Raw genomic sequence first — 21151 nt, 5'->3', positions numbered from 1 at the left:
GATATTTTATTTCTCAAACTACATATTTTCTAATGACATTGAATATGTATAATGAAGCAATACAATATACATTCATACATACAACACTTGACTTCTACTTTGATTGAAATTCAAAATGGTAACTATAGGACACTCAGATTTCGGTAAATTTATCGTTTAACGCCCCCTCGGATTTTTGCATTAAAATTTTTTTTTAGTGGAAAATATGTGTTTTAGTATGATTCTTAGTAGTTTTCAATAATGGCAAATGAGTATTTTTGGAGTTTTTTTTTAACGGGATCGGGGAGTGAATAGGGGTGCTGGGTGGGTAAGAAGGTTGAAATAATCGTTAGTGAAATATCAATTCTTAACTGATTACAGTCAAAAAAATATGAAAAAAATTTTGAAGGTCAATTACCTCAATATTTCAAGGCCGTGACCTTGAAAAAATTGGAATTTTCGAACAAATATAAGAAAAATTTAAATTTTTCTCAATAATTACCAAGAATTTGTGAGGTTATGAAATCGATGTCCTTGAATCTAGTTTGACCTTGGCGGAAATTGAATTTACTAATATGTGACCTTTGCGAAAAATTAAAAAAAAATTTAATTATGAAATGAAGAAATATTATGAGCATGATTCCTTTAATTCGGTATCGTATCTTAAAAGGAAATGAGAGGAAACAATAAAAAAAAAAAATTGATGTCAATATGAATTCATTGTGAATTTGAGAATAAAAGACCCTGAAGCCAGTGAAGCCAGGACTGGAAACAGGTGCGACACGAGTTGGAAGTGTAAGTAGGCGCACAGTGTTGCCGATGTTGACATCATTTTCCTAGTCTGTTCGACGTTAAAATAATCAACCTTATATCTAAAAATCGGTAAAAGTTTAGATTAGTGCCCACCTCCGATTTTGTCGTCGATTTTTTCTTAGATAAAGCATTGTATGAAAAATCGATTGGTACATGTCTCAACTTTAGGAGACTTGTATTTTTTGAGATATGAATTTTTGAAGTTCCTATGAAAATGGCGAAAATTCGGTATAAATCAGTCAAATCGTATCATTTTCCCTGTTTAGCGCTTAAATAACTAATTCTAATCTTTTATGCGTTTAATTAATATCTCAAAATGGTATTTTCATGTACAAATATGATTTTTCACTGTCCCAAACTAAACTAACCTAACCTAACCCCAAAACCATTATTTATATTTTTATCGAAAATTGAAAAATTCCTCACATTTTTCGGAATAAACTAACTGAAAAAGTTAACTCATCGAGTTCTCTTAAAGCTAACATTCGAATTTAATGAAATTGATGAAAAAATTGAAGACAAAAAGCCAAAGTGGGCGCTAAAGTAAACAGGAGCAAGCATGAAGAAATTATTGCATTTACCTTATGCCAGAGGATGCTCTGGAGAGTACAGAGTTGCGGCCGCCTTCCAGAACATGTGCCTTCGACGACCGTAGCAAGGTTCCATCCGACGAAACAGAACATCAGATAGATAACCCCAAAGATGCTCTTGCCTGAATCCAGCCTTGGGAACATTTCGACGAACTTCTACCCAGAGTCTCTCAATGGTCTGCGTGTAAGCACCAGTTTCTGGATCAACGAAGTTCAAAGAGTGGTTCACGGTAAAATGGCGGAAACCCTCAGTCTCTAGAGCATCATACCCCCTCCAGCAATCGGTCATAATCGTTGTGCCGGGTTTCACATAACGTTTAATGATACCGATTAATGTTTCGGAGGAACGATCCTCTACAGGAACTAGAAATGCTTTGCCTTTTTCACCTTGCTCCCCTCTTTCAACTCCACCAAGAACCCATTGCCCTGTCAACAAACGGCCTCGATTATATTTCCTCTTGCCCAACTTAGCTTCGTCTATCTCGACGATTTTCCCAACCCCCCCAATGGATTGAGAATTTCGCGCGACATAGTCGGCAACTACTTCCCGGCAAAAGGAAAACCAATCAACTACCGTATTGGGACTGCACTTCAGTTCAAACATGGCGTCACTGACTTTCGCATTTCCGTTTGACAAAAATATGTCGACCAGAAAACATATTTCCATCAAACTTAAATGCGATCGCTCAAAAAACGTACCTTGAAAGACACTGCGTGAAGTTTCGCATTTCCTGTTTCCTCTTCTTGCTGCAAAAACAACTTTGCGGCATCTATACTGATTTCTTTCAAAATCGGATCGAACTCTCGATCCGCACGTTTCGCACAAAGAGTGACACGATAATGCCCCATGCTTCATAAGGAATTCTCGTGCCAACTCTTCATTCGAAATCATCCGAATAAACTCAATGTGCGTGAAGGAACACTCTTGGCAAACGTTATATCCACAACTCTGCACCATTGGATTGAGATCCTCCATGTCTTCTGTCGTCTTCTCTAAACTAGCTACACGTAAAAAAACAAAATCACAATAAAAACACAATCACCACAAATTTTCACAACAAGACATCAATTTTCAAACCGTAACATCCGTAAAACACTTACATTGCGATAAAATTCGGAGCGGAATAGATTCGTTTGTTCTCGTTCGTTTGTTCCGACGCTTGCTCTGTATGCTCGAGCTAATGAAACAACGATGCGGACGGAAACGGAAGTTTCTAAGCTGCGCATGTCATAGATGGACAGAATACAAATGTTGCCACATCGGTCCGTTATATTGATTGATTGTATCAATCAATATAGGTTTAACAAAAATCGATATTAGCAGGGATTGAGGTTTGGTAATAATAGTTATGATTAATGTTATTGACTGATCTAGCCTAACATAACCATAACCTAACCACGCAGGACCTCAGAACTAATGGAGAACATCCAACTGGCCGTTCCTATATGCATCGATACGGCTCTCTCTAGTAGGTAGATCCATCATTTCCAGTGGATCTGCCTTCTCGCGTAGTTAGGGCCTTCGGCCCTCAGAACTAAGGGAGAACATCCCCCTGGCCGTTCCTATACGCATCGATACGTTTCTATCTATTAAGTAGATTCATTATTTCCAGTGGTTCCGCCTTCTAGCATAGTCTATATACTACAAGGAATTGGAATTGGAACATAAAATTGTTAAAAATAGGAGATAGTAAAACGTTCTAAATTAGCCCGAAGGCCTCCGAGGAAAGGAGGGCAAAGCCCAAGTTCCCGAGTCCATGGAACGCCCTTTGCATAAAGCATGCCAAAAGCATACCTTTATGCATGCAGATCGAAGCCTGGGAAGTCGCCTAAAATAATTCGGGCCTATTACAGAATTTTCATAAGTTTGGCAACGCTCGCCATTTACGCATATTGTCGTTCATGATCGTTGGCCGAATGCAATTTCAACTCGTAAGATCATTCGGATATTTTCGGTGTTTGTCGCGATGGATGGACGTCAAATATCAGGTACGTATTCAAGAGAAATATTATGAAATTGTGACTTTTATTTTCCCGTTTTCTCCGAAACTACTGATTTGCCAGTGCCCAAATTTTAACTGTGGCGTCACAACATCATGTAGAATCACCATGCAAAATATTTTGAAAATCGGTGAGGGGGCGATAAACTATAAATTATGTATATTACATCCTAAAAAAATTATTCCAGAAATTCCAGAAACATGAAAGTTGGTATCGAAAAGCAGGATACATATATTGTTGGTTTTAACAGGAATTTCTATAAAGCTAATAAAATACACTTCGCACAACATATTCAACATGCTACAAATAGTTTGGTAAGGGGGTTACATTCCACTGCGACTTAAGGGTCTATTATGACCACATCAGAGCTCTGTGCTATATATGGTGTAAATACATTCGGCATTGAATTTATATTACAAACATTATGATTGATTCATTTATTCTGATTGTTGCTTTGCAAATCCTTTTATGACTCATGAATTTCTCCAGGGTGAAGATCAATCATAAAATTCGTCTTCATTTAAATCCTTCCATTTTGAGGATATATAACCAGATTATTTATTTTCGGTCCCATTCTTGGTAAGTAATGTGATTTGCAGAAGAAAATTCAACATTGCTTGTATATTGTATAAGAACTACATGTAAGTAGACGTTCCTTTAATCGCATAAAATAGTGAAAACTGACACCTTCACAGGAAAAGAATTGTATCCAAGTCTTGCACAAAAATCCAAACTATGCCTTTACCACATGCCTTATCACAAGGTAGATGAAGAATTTTTCATCAATTAAGGAACTTTCCATGAAAACTCTCATTAAAACAACAAAATTTCCTCCTACTCTCAATATAAATAAACAGCTCGTTTATGTCACAAATATTGACACACATCGCTTGTGTAACTTCATTTGGTGATTCTATGATCTTTTCTTCAAATACCCGAACTATTGTCCAATCTGGCAACGTAGCGGTAAATTGGGACCGCCCACAAATTCTCACTTGTTTAAACAGCGAGTTTACCTTATTTATATATATTTTATTAATAATATTTGTTCATATAGTTGCGAAATTCTGGGCATTAACTGATGCAGCCTTGGTTGCTCGGACTGAAATTCTAAATTCATTGTATTAATTATTTTTTGTACATATGACAAAAATAATAAATAAAGCTTGTTTACTTTATTCTCTGATCTGTTAGAGATTTCTATTGGTTTAAAAAGTGGATCATCAAATACCGACTGTTTGAAATATAAAATTAAGGCATCATATTGTTCTAGCACCCTGTTCACAACTTGTTCCTATGTTTCTGATAATCTTAGAATTTTATGAGGTTTCAATTCAGAAAATTCTTGAAATTCTTTAAAGACATTTATTCTCTTTGAACTATGCCCAAAATGAGAATAAATGTCTCTAATTAAATCTTCCACTTTCTTCGCAAGTCTTTGACATTCATATGAGGAACATAAATTGAATGAATGTGATGTGTCGACTCCAATCTTATGGACAGCAAATAATTTGTTAATGAGTCGTGAATACTTGATGCCGTACTGTCATTTTCTAATTCTACTAATTCTAGAAATGAGTGATTCACTTTTCGATTTTCTTCAGAGTAATATCTTGGTAAAATTGCTAAACGCTTTTTTGTCGAGATGTCCGTCGTTTTATCAATGATGATGGAAGAAAATTTACCTTTAATATTAGATACAATCTTTTTTATTATAAATGGTCCAATGATTTCATTGATGATTTGTGTAGTTTTGGTTCGACTAAATTTTATGTTCGAGGCTATTTCTGAATCTATACAAAAATACAAATCGATTTCATTAACAGAGGCAAGTGTTGTAAAGAGGTTTAATGTGTACAGATTGACGGGAATTAATTTCATTTAATGTTTTGGAAAAATCTATATATGCTTGTTCTGTGTAGTTTGATTGAAATTTTTGAAAATCTTTTTATGGGTTATGTTGTGAATATACTGAATAGTTTCAATTTATTTAAGCATATTCTTCTGACCAATGAACTTCTCTCGTATCATTGTTCTGAATGAATGCGATTGAATTAATAACTTAACAAAATCTTTTTTATTTTTATATTTCTTTTTTCCTTTTTTATTTCTTCCTTCTCATTCATCTTTAGTCATAATTTCTTCTTCACTCCTCTATTTCGTCCTTTTCTGTCACTTTTTCTTGTTCAAGTTTTTCTTCTTGTTCTTTTCTATTTTTTCTCCATCTATGATTGTTGTTTCTTCCTCCTCTTTCTACTCCTCATCTTCTTTTCCTCCTCTTCCTCCTAATTCGCCTCTTTCATTTTTTTTAAGAAAACGAATAAAGATGTATATTAATTTTTTTGACTGGAATTCATTTACTGCTCGATATTTATTTACGTTTGATTCATACAAGATCGGTCACGGTCGATGATCCTTAGATGTTAACGGACAAACGGTAAGCAGGAATTTAATGAAAATTTGATTTTTTTTCTTGAGTAGGGAGGGTGGTGAGGCTAGAATTCCCATAGTTGAAAATTACTGCTTGAAAATAGTTTCATCAAATTTATTGGTAAGTTATAATTATTTTGTTATTTATTAATGCGCCAACTTATATATTTTGCATCAATAGATAGTTTATTCGATAAAAATCTCATTGATATGTCGGACGTTAATTGGCATGCTCATCGGCGTGTCGGTAATTGTCATTCTAATTAAAAACAAATTAGCACTTTTTTCTCGATTGTTTTCTGGTTTCATCGATTTGTTTTGTTGGGGCCATATTTAACCGTCAGGGGCCGTTAGATTATTTGGAATTGTTATCATTAACAATAATATTCAGTTATTTTAAAAAAACATAATTATTTTTTCTATTTTGGAATATCGAGTTTTTAATTAATTGAGGGAAGAAAATAATTCACTCACGTAAGCGCATGCTCTGGCCTATTTCAGAATGAAATTCAAGTACTTTCCCACTGTCTGTAAGAGAAAAGATCAATTTTTGAAGAATTTCGATTTATTATCAGAAACTGTAAATTTAGTATTCTAGATGGAAACAATGAAAATCGTAGTAGAAAATTTCTTTCTTTGGTTGCGTTCATAAAATTACTCTGAGAGAGAGTATAATATCGCTTGAAATTTAATCTGGAAGGACTCTGCATCTTCCGTAGAAGCTAATCGGATGGAAAAAATTGTTGCTTGACAATGAGCGAAAAACGAAACTTTTAAGTGATATATTGACAAACTGAAAATTTACAATTATGAAGATTTTTACCAATTCGTCTGATGAAAGAGTCTGATATAGACTCTAAAATGATAAAACTTCGTTACGTTTTGGAGTGTATATCAGACTACTTTATCAGACGAATTCGTAAAAATCTCCATAACTGTAGATTTTCAGTTTGTCAATTCATCATTTAAAAGTTTCATTTTTCGTTCATTGTCAGGCAACAATTTTTTCTATCTGATAGGCTCTTTCAGACGATGCAGAGTCCTCCCAGATTAAATTTCAAGTGATATCATACTCTACTCTCACAGCAATTTTGTGAACGCAACCAAATTAACAAAATTCCTACTACGATTTTCATTCTTTTCAGCTAGAATACTAAATTTATAGTTTCCGTTTGTTACATTCTTTTTAGGATACCATGTGTGATAATAATACTGTAATTTCTGATAATAAATCGAAATAATTCAAAAATTAATCTTTTCTCCTGAAGACTACTCGAATCTCATGCCGGAATACGCCAGAGCGTGCGCTCACGTAAGTGAATTATTTTTTCTTCTTTCAATTATTTTAAAACTCGAAATTCCGAATTAATTAAATATTATTGTTGATAATAACAGTTTCAAATAACTTATTCGCTAAACAACGAAGTAACTGAACAACTGTCCCATCGACTTTTGAGGTCAACGGTAATTGAAATACCTAGGTATGAATCAGTCGTAAATAAATATCGAGCAATAAATGAATTCAAGTCAGAAAATTGATATACTTTTTTATTCATTTTCTTCAAAAGAAAAATCAAAATAGCGGAGGAGTGCGAAACAACAATTATAGATGGAGAAACAATAGAAGGGAAAAAAGAACAAAAAAAAACTTGGAAAAAAAATTGACAGAAAAGGACGAACAGGGTAAGAATGAAGAAGAATTTATGAATGAAGATGAAAAAGAGGGAGGAAGAAAAAAGAAAAAAAGAATGAAAATTAAGAAGATTGTGTGAAAACTATTTATTCAATCCCATTCATTCAGAACAATGAAAAAGCCATGAAAGAAGTTCAATACTCAAAAAACATGCTAATATTTCCGAATTTCAGAAATTTTTAAGGGTTTCCATTCCCTGAAACAAAATCAATTAAAAAATTGAAATAATCGTTTGTGTAAACAAACAATGACAAATCAAAACAAACAACAGGAAACATTATCTAAAGAAATTCATCGAGAGTATACACTGCCTTCTCCAGTAGTAAAACTCTTTGACAGTTCGATTAAATGCGTTCGGTGATAAACTCTTGACATCCTCTGGAAGATCTTCAGGCATACATAGTTCGGAATCAAACGGTATCTTGGTGTCGCGGATCACACAAGTATGTCTACAAGCGGAAACGACAAACAATAATAACTACACTACAATACACACTACCTAGCCGTGGCTTTGAAAACATTGGAAATTTTTGAAAAAATGTGAAAAAAAAATTCAATTTTTCTCAATAATTTCCAAGGATTTGTGAATTTACTCTTATGTGACCTTGGCGAAAATTAAAAAATAATAATTCAAATATTATATGAAGAAATAATATTATGAGTATAATTCCTTGAATTCGGTATCGCATATTAAACGGAAATGAAAGAAAACAATGAAAACAATAAAAACAAATATTGATGTCAATATGAATTCTTTGTGAATTTGAGAATAAACGACCCTGAAGCCAGGACTGGAAACAGGTGCGACAGGAGTTGGAAATGTGAGCAGACGCACAGTGTTGACGATGTTGACATCATTTTTCTAGTCTGTTCGCCGTAAAAATAATCAACCTTATATCTAAAGGTAAAATATGTTTTTTTGCAAGCATGACGAAATTATTGAATTTACCTTATGCCAGAGGATGCTCTGGTGAGTAAAGAGTTGCGGCCGCCTTTCAGAAAATGTGCTTCTGACGACGGTAGCAAGGTTCCATCTGACGAAAAAGAAAATCAGATAGATAACCACAAAGATGCTCTTGCCTGAGTACAGCCTTAGGAACATTGCGACGAACTTCAACCCAGAGTCTCTCAATGGCCTGTGTGTAAGCACCAGTTTCTGGATCAACGAAGTTTAAAGAGTGGTTCCCGGTATAATGGCGCAAACCCTCAGTCTCTAGAGCATCATACCCCCTCCAGCAATCGGTAATAATCATTGAGCATAGTTTCACATAACGTTTAAGATACCGGTTAATGTTTCGGAGCAACGATCCTCTATGGGAACTAAAAATGCATTGTCATTTTCACCATGCTCCCCTCTTTCAACTGCACCAAGAACCCATTGCCCTGTCAACAAACGGCCTCGATTATATTTCCTTTTGCCCAACTCAGCTTCGTCTATCTCTACGATTTTGAGAATTTCGCACGACTTAATCGGCAACTACTTCCTGGCAAAAGGAAAACCAATCAACTACCGTGTTGGGACTGCACTTCAGTTCAAACATGGCGTCACTGACTTTCGCATTTCCGTTTGACAAGAATATAAAACGTGAAGTTTCGCATTTCCTGTTCCCCCTTCTTGCTTCAAAAACAACTTTGCGGCATCTATTCAGATTTCCCTCAAAAGCAGATCGAACTCTTGATCCGCACGTTTCGCACAAAGAGTGACAAGATAATGCCCCATGCTTGATAAGGAATTCTCGTGCCATCTCGTCATTCGAAATCACCCGAATAAACCTAATATGCGTGAAGGAACATTCGTGGGAAACGTTATATCCACTACTCTGCACTATCGGATTGAGATCCTCCATGGCTGATGTGTGTATTCTGTATTCTCAAAACTAGCTACACGTAAAAAAGCAGAATCACAATTAAAAACACAATAACTAAAAATTTTCACAACAAGAAAGCAATTTTCAATAAATAACATCCGTAAAAACACATTTCAATAAAATTCCAGCGATTCGAGTAGTTCGATTTTCGATTTCGACGCTTGCTCTCTACTGTAATGCTCGAGCTGTTAACTACCTTGAAGCAACGAACCGGACACACTGAGGATGACAGAAGTTTAACAAAGATGAAAAGATCTACTTTGTAATGGTCTTTATGCTGATAATGAATTTTTTGCAACTATAATTGTTTCCTTCGCATATGGCCTAGATTTTAACGCAGCCATTTTTCATATACTTGGTATATCTGACAACTATGGTGCCGACATTATTGACATATCAGTTTATTCGATTTTTTTTATGAAAGGGATAATGATATTTATCCAGCATTTTAGCCACGAAAACTATCCCACATATATTTGCATTAGCGAAGACGTCCGTTATAGACGCTGTAGAACTGACCACTTTGGATTTATTGTCTCAAAAATCTCGTTCGAGATATGAAAATGAAGAGACTGGAATTGCTAATGTCGGTATCAAGACGAAAACTCTCCGCTCTGCGCCGTTCGGTCAACTGCCGTCTATTGCGGAAAAGTATCACTTTCCACACTTGTTAGGAAAATAACTAATTAATGTGAAAAAAAAAACATTTTTTACAAAATAAAACCAGCAGCCTCTTTAGTAAATTCCACTGAAAACTTCCAAAACTACTCGTCTCAGGGCCAGCTCATAATCGCACAGGACAGAGGAGACAACGGAGGTACCAAATAGTTGCCTAGTGAACTGCAGTACCCCTGTTTTTTTGTAGGTCTGTCTGGTCCGGTTCGGCATGAGGCAAAACGCCATTGGATTTGCCTTCAAGGAAAAACAAAAATTAGAAATTCCAAACGAAACAATAATCGAGGGAATATACTCACTCTGTGATCCTTCATCCAGTTGACTATGAATAACTGACGTGCTTCACATGCTTTAGGTACAATTTTGCAAGTGCCGTCCATGTGCAGGTGGAGATTATTCACGTCGATTGCCTCATTCAAAATTCCAAGGGAAACGAAGAAGAGGCACCCATCTCTAAACCCAGCAAAGAATGTTTTCTGTTGAGGCCCCAATCAACAAAGTACTTCTGATAACTGAAACATAATCGAGAATGAAATATGCAGTTCAATTTTTTTTCTAGAATACAGATGAAGTGAATAGAAAGGTTTGAAGAATATTGACTTACGATGGATTGGCTTAATGTAAAGCTGCATCTTCCAATGATGCTGGTATAGGCGGTTGAACCTTTCTTCGTTCTCGTTGCATCATAGCCTTCACAGGGTTTAACCCATAGGGTAGTCTCAATGAAGCATCCTGATGCCTAACCTCCTCTTCCATATAGATTTGCAATAGAGTAAGAGATTCACCCTTACTCCGGAATGCCAAAATCTGATTCAATCTGATATCTTGTAGCATAACAAGATCCGGAATATGGTTGAGCTCTGCTCTAAAACCATATGTTGTTGTAAAGTTGCAATGTAGTTATTATTTTCAATTTCTTTTTTTTCGTATCTTAATGTTATAATTATATACTGTTTTCTATTATTTCCCCTTTTTTATGAAATCTCAATGAATATGTCAATCAAGATACCTTTTCTTCATTATTATTATTATTATTATACACCCGTAATTACGAAGAAAATATAAATCTGGCCCATCTCAAGAAAAATTTGATCTTATTCCGATATTCCTTAATATCCATTTTCAAGCGTTCAATTTCAAAGATATTGTAATATGGATATATGATTGTAATAATGATATTATAGGATTTGTGAAATGAAGGAAACAACATATGAAAAGTTTCTATTTCACTAGAAAATACATTAAATATGAAATGAAAAAAGAACTCTCTAAGTAACCAAAGTACTGTGTATTAGGTAATTTTAAAATTTTCTTTTCCATAAATGAAAAGAATATCAGGATTGTAATTCGAAAAAATTGAACTGTGACGCCTACGGTCTCATATCAGTAATTCACTGTTTAGAGCTCATTCACAATCAGTGTAAGCCGTAATGTGTAATGTTTTCATAAATGTAATGTTCCTCTGACCATTGATTGATTTATTACATCTATCTATATATCGTGAGGGTACATTCATGAATCGAAGTCCATTGCATTCTGAGAATTCCCCTAAGTGTAATGCGCTATATTATGAATGTGCTAATCTGGAATTAGCATAAATGAGTATACGCTTCATGAATCAAATACCTACTGTACTCAACTGTACTGTACTGTACTCAAAATTTTCATCTTGTAGACTTTAAAAGTAATCCATATGGTATAGATATAAGAGTAGGTATATAATTACCCAGCATTTCCAAAAAACGGCACTAAGGCTGCGTTTTCGACATCCAGGTCAATATTAGCCGCCTCCTCTAAGCTCTGGACATCGTTCAGAACCATTCCCTCCGTGTCTGGAATTTCCTCAACTGAAATGGAAAAATTTCATTAAAATCTGACTTCTTAAGATTAATTGTTTTTCGATGTCTTACTTACTTGGCACATTTGGGTCGAATAATCTGTGAATGCCAATGACCGTATGGCTGGTCACACTCAAAAAATGACGCAGATGGCCATGTTGCTCAAATTGATGCTGAGCATTATCTGAAAAGTAATTAAAATTCATCACAATTTAATCGTAATAGAGTGGCAGTTGTGCTTGGCATTAATTAAAATTAATGGCTTTTATCCACCCAATAAAGTTGCTACATATATGTAATACTTGATGCTACTTACTGATCCTTTGATTGAGTTCAATATAACGGCGTCTCCCCCGTCTTCTCAACTGCAGCCCGCTAAGTACTCTGATTAGATTAGAGCACTTGTAGTGTTCGAATTTCTGAAGGAATTGAACGAACACCCAAAAATTCGGCTGTGCGCGGCCTATGATTTTTAATAGTTGTCCATGCAGAGACTCGATGGCGTTATTGGTTCGATTATCGAAACCAAACACCGAAATATTGGTGTTACGCCACTGTCTCTGCATGAACCTTGTGAATCCATCATTACTAATTCTTTCGCAAACGAAGTCTATCCCTTCAGAAATTCGTTCTGCGGGCAACAGTGGAAGGGCCATAGCCATTCTGACGGCAACTGCGTTATTTATATGCATTTGGCGAGCTGAAAAATATTTATCAATTAAAAAATATTCCATATGCTTTCATAAACACTTGATTTTGAATACCATATCGTACCCACCTTTGAGAAATACATTTTTTGCGAAGTGGAACCAGCAACCTCTCAAGAAAATTCCAGCAAACACTTCTCGAACTGCATGTCTCAGGGCCAACTCATAGTCACAAAGGACAAAGGAGATATGGGAGGCGCCAAATAATTGCCTGGTGTATCGCAGTACCCCAGTGTATGTTTCTCTGGTGCGGTTTGGCATCATACAAAACACCATAGGGTATGCCTTCCAGGAAAAAAAATAAGAAATGCCAAACTAGAAAATAATAAGGAAGTTATGCTCACCGTGTGATCCCTCATCCAATGGATCATGAACAACTGATGGGCTCCACCTGCTCTGGGCATAATTTGGAAGGTCGCGTCTTTGTGAAAGTGGAGATTATTTCCATTAATTGCCTCTCTGAGAATACCAGGGGACACAAAAAAAGAGGCATCCATCCCCGATGCCATCGAAGAATGGTCTCTGTTGTGGCCCTAGTTCCAATGAATATTTCCGATAACTGGAACAATTGAACATGAAAAATGTAATTCTTTTTTCTTTAAGACAGATGAAGTGAATAAAATATGTTATCAACAGTGGTTGATCCAGTCCCTAACATTATATTATTATTTGTTTCAAGAAACCTCTCGTTATTTTCAGGCACAGAACTTGCTGATGAAATGTCAAGGATATTTATTGAGTGCTGGCAGTTATTTTTGGGTTGTGTTCCTACAATTTCATCGATTGCCTCAAAAAATAAAAACCTTGATGGGCCTTGGCCGGTTCTATTCTTGTTATCCTTGGCCTTGTTATAGCTTCTGATCAAGCTTTTCCATTTATTTTGAACATGTTTCCAATCCATCACGAATCCGGAACTGATCATGTCATTGGAAACATGTTCAAAAATATGTTTTCCTCTTCGGGGATCATTAAAATCTTTGTACAGGGAAGACATCGAATTTATTAGGCATATGGTTTTTTGGTAGCTCCAGACATTACTTGAAGTTAGAGCTTCCTCTGGAGCTACCGCCACATCCTTCAAATAAGAACATGATGGTACGTTCGTCTCCACAGGCACTGATGTTGCATTACTCACTGCTTTTTGAGCTTCAGAAAGCAAATATTCACAATATTCGGTATCTGAAGGTATACACCTTGGGAAAAATATCAAAAAATTCAAGAACAATTTTACCTCTCGTACTTCTTTCATATTCTTCTTTTGTAACGGTTATTTGGTATTTACCATCCAAAATTAAGGTAATCGTTTCCTCCATTTTAAATGTTTTATTCGGTGAATTTTAAAAATAACAATTTCAAACGGTTGCCGGCAAAAATCTAAACATAACCAAATATAACCTAAATGTCACTTCAGGGGCTTCAAGCCCTTGACGTGCACCAGCAATTCGGTTGGTGCAAGAGGGGGCAAGGGAAGGGAACGCGAGCTGCTCCGGTGCTTCACGCCCCAATCAACAAGAACGCGTCGGTGCTCGAGCGAGATGCACCGGAGCTGCCCAGGAGCTGCTCAAACGGTCAAAAAGAAAGCGTATAGTGATGCTTCATTGTGGCGAATCTCTTCCTCCTTGAATAAATGGAGGAGAGTTGATGTTTCGGTCCTGCTTCTGAATGCTAAGATACTTTTTAGCCGAATATCTTGAAGCAGGACCAAATCAACCAAATGGTTATGCTCCACTTTAAAATCACATTCTATATCAAGTATTGAGTTTATTTGCAAAAAATTGAAACCTTAGAAGGTAGTTATTAGATACTTAGTAATATGTAGTTATATTCATTAAGTAAATAACCAAACAATGAGTAAATAATCTTAAATTCGATTTTGGAGTTTCAGGAAAATTGCCCATTAGGTATTACCCCAGAAAACTCACCTCAAAATCCATTGCTGACACTCCTGCATTATAATTCTGGCAGAGCACAATGGATCTTGACATTTTAAATATGTCCTGCCTCCTGATGCCCGTTTATCTTTCACAAAGATGAAGTTTTCGGCTGAAATATAGTGAGTACCTTTAGGTACTTCAACTAGTTCCATCTGAAAAAAATTGTTTTTGAAATCAATAATTCATAAGAACATGGGTGTTCATTGGTAAATGAACAGACTTGTGCCTTGTATTTTCCAAATACTTATATGGATAGCCCTGTCGGAAATGGAGATGTTACAACTAGACCTATAATACTTAGGTTTTTTGGAATCGACTAGGTTATAGCTCTACCTCATCAGGTTCACCTAATTATGTTATGTACCAACATAATATGAAATTACCCTTTTATATTTACTCACCTACTTCTTTATCAAGGAATAAATAAAAAAAAACAACACGAACTTCAAAAAACACTCAATAACAACAATAAAAACAATAACAAATAACTTAAAAAAAAAACGAAGGAAAATCTCGAAACTCTAGAAAACAACCAAAATAGCAGCCAGAACGTTTCAAATGAACTGAAAACTGAAGCGGCAAACCAAGCGCAAGCCAAATGTTCAAAAACGGTTGATAATTTCAAAAGATTTTCTAATTTCAATTCGCTGCTGATTCCGTTCCGCTATTGGGTGGTTAATACGTAGCCTCGTAGCCACTCATTTCGAATGTTGGAATATTTCAGCAGGGTTGCCGGACCACTTGAAATGAAATTCTTGAATCGTAGTATATGTGGGAACATGATATGGCATAAGTCTGAAATATAATATTGGACCAATAAATCAAAATGAAAGCTCTTAAACCCGTCAATTGATTTTCTATAAAATTGACTGTTTTTTCTTCAATTCCTTAGCCGGATACCATTCCGTTTTTCAAATGGAAACTGGAAACATATACGATGTGTGGGCTTGTTGAAAAGCTCGCGGAAAATAGAATCCCACCATAATCTTCGTTGACTCTGAAACACATCAATACTTTTGAATATCATCACATATACCTATTTGATTTATTTACTGTGTTCGAAAATAATTTTTTTATCGAAAATCTTTTTATTGATTTGGCAACGCTGTATAGATCCTCCGTAGCTTTGAAACTGTAGATCAGTGGTTCTTAACCTTTTAGTGATCAGGGACCATTTTAAAAATTGTTGTCTTGTCACGGACCACCAACTGTTCCGAGGTAATATTAAGTACGTAAATGTCAATTATTGTAAATGAATAAACAAGGTTGTTGTAGTTATAAATTTGAATGAACGGGCTCGACTTCGATTTATGCCCCACCTCAGATTTTGATGATTATTTTTTTATAGATAGAATTTTTCATGAGGAATCGAATGGTAGTAATCTCAATCTGCGGAAATTTATAGTTCATTAGCTATGATTTTTTGAAATGTTCGTTAAATGCACTCAATTATGACATTTGAATGTTTGTTCACTGTAATTCTCGATTAATTCGAATTTCTTTCTCAACAGAACGCAACCAATTGGGATTTTGAGGTTATTCATTGGAAGAAATGTGAATAATTTATCAATTTTGGCTAAAAATTGAACTGAATTAATTTGAGGTTAGGTTAGGTTGGGTTAGGACAGTGAAAAAATAATTTCATACATGAAAGTATCATTTTTGGCGATTTAAATTTAAGTTTAAAGGACCGAAAAGTGAAAATATAATTTTTCATGATAATATTATAATGATATAGCACGTATTTTGATGAAATTTTCGAAAAATCGTTTCTCTCAAATTAAAAGTTTGCCGGGATTGATAGTTGTACGAATAGATTCTGTATCTTCTCTTGCATCCAGGAAAAAATCGGCAAAAAAATCTGACGTAGGCACTTTGTCGAATTCGAGAAAAAGCACTTTACAAAAATTACTAGTACTATTCGATTCCTTATAAAAAATTCTATCTATAAAAAAATAATTATTAAAATTTGAGGTGGGGTATAAATCGAAGCTTTATTATTTCAATGCGATTTTTTTCACTGCATACTCTTCACCAATTTATGAATCCTTGGTTCAGTGCTAGGTACTTAATGCCAAACTGGCATGTCGGCACTGGCATCCAACCGTTTGCGATGCTTGTTTTTAATTACCAGTAGAATCGAAAACCCCTGCTCTCATAAATATGTCGATGAAAAGAGAGAGCATTGGGGTCTAGTCTCCCCATTTTTTCTATTCAAGAAACCCAGTTCAATATAATACCCGTCATATTTTCGTTTTGGTGGCATTTTTCTAAAAAACTAATATAAAATAATTGTTATCAATAAGTGCTCTTCAGTGTGGTTCAACCCTATTTCCTGTCGGATGGCTTCGCAGACCACTTCGGGTGCTTCCAGGGACCACCAGTGGTCCGCGGACCACCGGTTAAGAACCAGTGCTGTAGATTGAAGTGAATCGTATTTCAAGCGGCCAATGAGAACGTCTCCCCCACGGTTCAACCGCTTCACTCCTCTTCAACATTCGGATGCGTTCCGATATAATTCACGCAGGTTCAATTAACGTGAGTTCGTTTTTGTTCGTTTTTAAATCTCATATTTCAGAATATACAAGGTGTTCCATCTCAGACGAGCCACCCCATATTTCTTATCCCATAGTAATTGGAAAAATTTCCCTAAACACGTCGAATGATTTTGTGTGGGGGACATCTTTTGGCCCATATTTTCATTAAAATCTGACTTAATTGTTTTTCAATGTCTTACTTACTTGGCACATTTGGGTCGAATAATCTGTGAATGCTAATGACCCTATGGCTGGTTACACTTAGAAAATGACGCAGATTGCCATCTTCCTCAAATCGATGCTGAGCATTATCTGGAAAATAATTAAAATTCATCACAATTGAGTCATAATAGAGGGGCAGTTGTGCTTGGCATTAATTAAAATTAATGGCTTTTATCCAATAAGTGACTACATATATGTCATACTTGATGCTACTTACTGATCCGTTGATTGAGCTCAATTTAACGACGTCTCTCCCGTCTTCTCAACTGCGCTTAGTAGTACTCTGATTAGATCAGAGCACTTGTAGTGTTGGAATTTCTGAAGGAATTGGATAAACACCCAAAAATTCGGGTGTGCGCGGCCTATAATTCTTAATAATTGTCTATGCAGAGACTCTATGGCGTTATTGGTTCGGTGGTGTTACGCCACTGTCTCTGTATATACCTTGTGAATCCATCATTACTAATTCTTTCGCAAACGAAGTCTATCCCTTCAGAAATTCGTTCTGCCGGCAACAGTGGAAGGGCCATAGCCATTCTGACGACAACTTCGTCATTTATATGCATTTTGCGAGCTGAAGAATATTTATCAATTAAAAAAAATCCATATGCTTTCATAAACACTTGATTTTGAATGCCATATCGTACCCACCTTTGAGAAATTCATTTTTTGCGAAGTGGAACCAGCAACCTCTCAAGGAAATTTCAGCAAACACTTCTCGAACTGCATGTCTCAGGGCCAACTCATAGTCGCAAAGGACAGATGAGATATGGGAGGCGCCAAATAATTGCCTGGTGGCCCTGGTGTATCGCAGTACCCAGTGTATGTTTCTCTGGTGTGGTTTGGCATCATACAAAACACCACAGGTATGCCTTCCAGGAACAAGAAAAAATAAGAAATACCAAACTAGAAAATAATAAAAAAGTTATGCTCACCGTGTGAACCCTCATCCAATGGACGAACAACTGATGGGCTCCATCTGCTCTGGGCACAATTTTGAAGGTCGCGTCCATGTGCAAGTGGAGACTATTCCCATCAATTGCCTCTCTGAGAATACCAGGGGACACAAAAAAAGAAGCATCCATCCCTGATGCCATTGAAGAATGGTCTCTGTTGTGGCTCCAGTTCCAATGAATATTTTCGATAACAGGAACAATTGAATCTGAAAAATGTAATTCTATTTTCTTCTAGACAGATGAAGTGAATAAAATATGTTTGAAAAATATTCAACTCAAGATGCATTTGCCAAATAGCCAGCCGCATCCTCCAATGTAGCTGGTATGGGAGGTTGGACTTTCCTCCTTTCCCGCTGCATCATCGGTTTTACAGTATGAAATCCATTTGTTAGCCTCAGTGATGCTTCATTGTGGCGAATCCCTTACTCCTTGAATAAATGGAGGAGGGTTGATGTTTCGGTCCTACTTCTGAATGCTAAGATACTTTTTAGCCGAATATCTTGAAGCAGGACCAAATCAACCAAATGGTTATGCTCCACTCTAAAATCATATTCTAGATCAAGTATTGAGTTTATTTGCAATAAATTGAAACCTTAGAAGGTAGTTATTAGATACTTAGTAATATTTAGTTATATTCATTAAGTAAATAACCTAACAATGAGTGAATAATCTTAAATTCGATTTTAGAGTTTTAGGAAACTTGTCCATTAGGTATTACCCCAGAAAACTCACCTCAAAATCCATTGCTGACACTCCTGCATTATAATTCTGGCAGAGCACAATGGATCTTGACATTTTAAATATGTCCTGCCTCCTGATGCCTGTTTATCTTTTACAAAGATGAAGTTTTCGGCTGAAATATAGACCTTTAGGTACTTCAACTAGTTCCATCTGAAAAAAATTGTTTTTGAAATCAATAATTCATAAGAACATGGGTGTTCATTGGTAAATGAACAGACTTGTGCCTTGTATTTTCCAAATACTTATATGGATAGCCCTGTCGGAAATGGAGATGTTACAACTAGACCTATAATACTTAGGTTTTTTGGAATCGGCTAGGTTATAGCTCTACCTCATCAGGTTTACCTAATTTCACTTTCCAATTATGTTATGTACCAACATTTTCTTTTCAGAAAAGTAATATGAAATTACCCTTTTATATTTACTCACCTTCTTCTTTATCAAGGAATAAATTAATTAAAAAAACAACACGAACTTCAAAAAACACTCAATAACAACAATAAAAACAATAACAAAAAACAACTTAAAAAAAAAACGATGGAAAATCTCGAAACTCTAGAAAACAATCAAAATATCAGCCAGAACGTTTCAAATGAACTGAAGACTGAAGCGGCAAACCAAGCGCAAGCCCAATGTTCAAAAACGGTTGATAATTTCAAAAGAACCTACGTTAAAACGTAGCCTCGTAGTTACTCATTTCGAATGTTGGAATATTTCAGCAGGGTTGCTGGACCACTTGAAATGAAATTCTTGAATCGCAGTATATACGGGAACATGATATGGCTTAAAGATTTTTTTTCGGCGCCCAGAATACCGTCAAAAGATACGTTATCATTATATCCCCAGAGAGATCGATACAATCCGAATCTTTTCTCTAATTTGTTCGTACTGAATTTTCCAGGTAATATTTATTCCAAATCATCATATATTTTGAAAGAATAATTGATTATTTCGACGAGATTAACGTGGATTAACGTATAGCCTGATAAGTTTCAATCGAAAGTTTTCCATTAAATACCGATAATTCATGCCATCTATCCGGTCAAATAATAAATTTATTCAAGAATTGCAATTTAACTTCGTTTTCCTGATTATTTCTTTCGAACGGTGCGGATGACTAATTCCTTTTTATTATTCCATTCATATTAGAATTAGTATTGAAAATATCCCACCATTTTCTAATAATTTCGATAAACTGAGCAGTATCGTTCATTGAATTGGATATCGTTGATACTTGGAAAATATCTTCCAGAAGTACTTTTTGCCTATCGAAAACAGAAGGATAAAGAGATTTATAATTGATTTTGAACTCCTCTTTCACCAAAGAATTTTGTTCTTTTTTATAAATATCTATTAAATTTTGAAATTTAGCGTTACGAACCCTGTGTAGGTCCCAATCACAATAAGCAAAAGTTTTCTGGAAATTTTTCAAATTTAACCAATTTTTCCATATATTTTTGAAAATATGTACGGAATCGAATGTAAGAAATATGCACGTCTGCTCATCTTTCGGATTAGGAATTTTGAAAGAATTCGAAAATTCACTCTATTGATCGAATGATTATCCGTTATTATAGCCAGTACTTCGAAGCCACAATTCTGAATGAAGGAAATTATTTGGTTTTTAATGTCTATCATTTCTGAGCCCTTCATATTCTGAACCGGTAATAATTATACAATTTCTTTTAAATTTCCGGCTGCCGAACAGATCATATAGGAAAGTACCTACTGTTTTTGCCAAATGATTAGAATTGAAAAGCGGAACCGATTTTTTTTTTTTTTAACTATAATCAAGAAATTGATCGCAAATACCTTTTATTCGGCAACACAAAATAATTCCTCAATAATTCATAACACGACGCTGACTGGGAATACAGAATGAAAGACATAATAATGGTGCAGTCGAGTATTTCATTTTTTTGTTGACGATTTGCCGTAATTGATCAGTCACTGTCTCAATTTTCCAAAATTTCCATCGTTGCATCTGATAAATAGGTCTCTAATGAAGTCGAAGATTCATTCAAAGTAAATTTGAAAGTTGAGACCATCAGCTAAGGGTGAGATCAAAGGGAAGATTCCATTTCTAATCATTGTAGGACAATTGAACATTTTTTTTAAAATTTTTACTTGGAGATTTTTACCGATTCTTATTGAAACATTCAAGGAC

At 35.4% G+C, this 21151-nt stretch overlaps 2 protein-coding genes across 2 annotated transcripts; both read right to left on the bottom strand.

Moving 5' to 3' along the window:
* Positions 1 to 1351: 1351 nt before the first annotated feature.
* LOC123322734 lies at positions 1352 to 2380 on the bottom strand. The gene is made up of 2 exons (XM_044910727.1): positions 2082 to 2380; positions 1352 to 1808 (listed from the first exon to the last, which is right to left on the bottom strand). Exons 1-2 carry the CDS (start codon positions 2356 to 2358, stop codon positions 1375 to 1377), a joined length of 711 nt encoding a protein of 236 aa, XP_044766662.1. The 5' UTR covers positions 2359 to 2380; the 3' UTR covers positions 1352 to 1374.
* A 7647-nt stretch (positions 2381 to 10027) lies between these two features.
* On the bottom strand, positions 10028 to 13049 carry LOC123318739. Its single transcript, XM_044905471.1, has 7 exons — positions 12939 to 13049; positions 12666 to 12879; positions 12204 to 12587; positions 11964 to 12071; positions 11776 to 11896; positions 10654 to 10914; positions 10028 to 10561 (listed from the first exon to the last, which is right to left on the bottom strand). Exons 1-6 carry the CDS (start codon positions 12996 to 12998, stop codon positions 10665 to 10667), a joined length of 1137 nt encoding a protein of 378 aa, XP_044761406.1. The 5' UTR covers positions 12999 to 13049; the 3' UTR covers positions 10028 to 10561; positions 10654 to 10664.
* Between the last annotated feature and the right edge of the window lie 8102 nt (positions 13050 to 21151).

Source organism: Coccinella septempunctata, chromosome 1 (assembly GCF_907165205.1).
Source record: "Coccinella septempunctata chromosome 1, icCocSept1.1, whole genome shotgun sequence".
NCBI classification, from domain to species: domain Eukaryota; kingdom Metazoa; phylum Arthropoda; class Insecta; order Coleoptera; family Coccinellidae; genus Coccinella; species Coccinella septempunctata.
This window is presented reverse-complemented; position numbering and strand designations above follow the sequence as displayed.

Bases quoted from the DNA above. Each gene is read 5' to 3' on its own strand.
- LOC123318739 (XM_044905471.1), bottom strand. From the start codon at position 12,998: ATGCCCAGAGCAGGTGGAGCCCATCAGTTGTTCATGATCCATTGGATG. The intron at 12,880-12,938 runs GTGAGCATAACT...TTTTCCTGGAAG, and splicing joins ATTGGATGAGGGATCACACG to GCATACCCTATGGTGTTTTG. The intron at 12,588-12,665 runs GTGGGTACGATA...AATATTTTTCAG, and splicing joins AAAAAATGTATTTCTCAAAG to CTCGCCAAATGCATATAAAT.
- LOC123322734 (XM_044910727.1), bottom strand. From the start codon at position 2,358: ATGGAGGATCTCAATCCAATGGTGCAGAGTTGTGGATATAACGTTTGC. The intron at 1,809-2,081 runs GTACGTTTTTTG...GTTTGTTGACAG, and splicing joins TTCACGCAGTGTCTTTCAAG to GGCAATGGGTTCTTGGTGGA.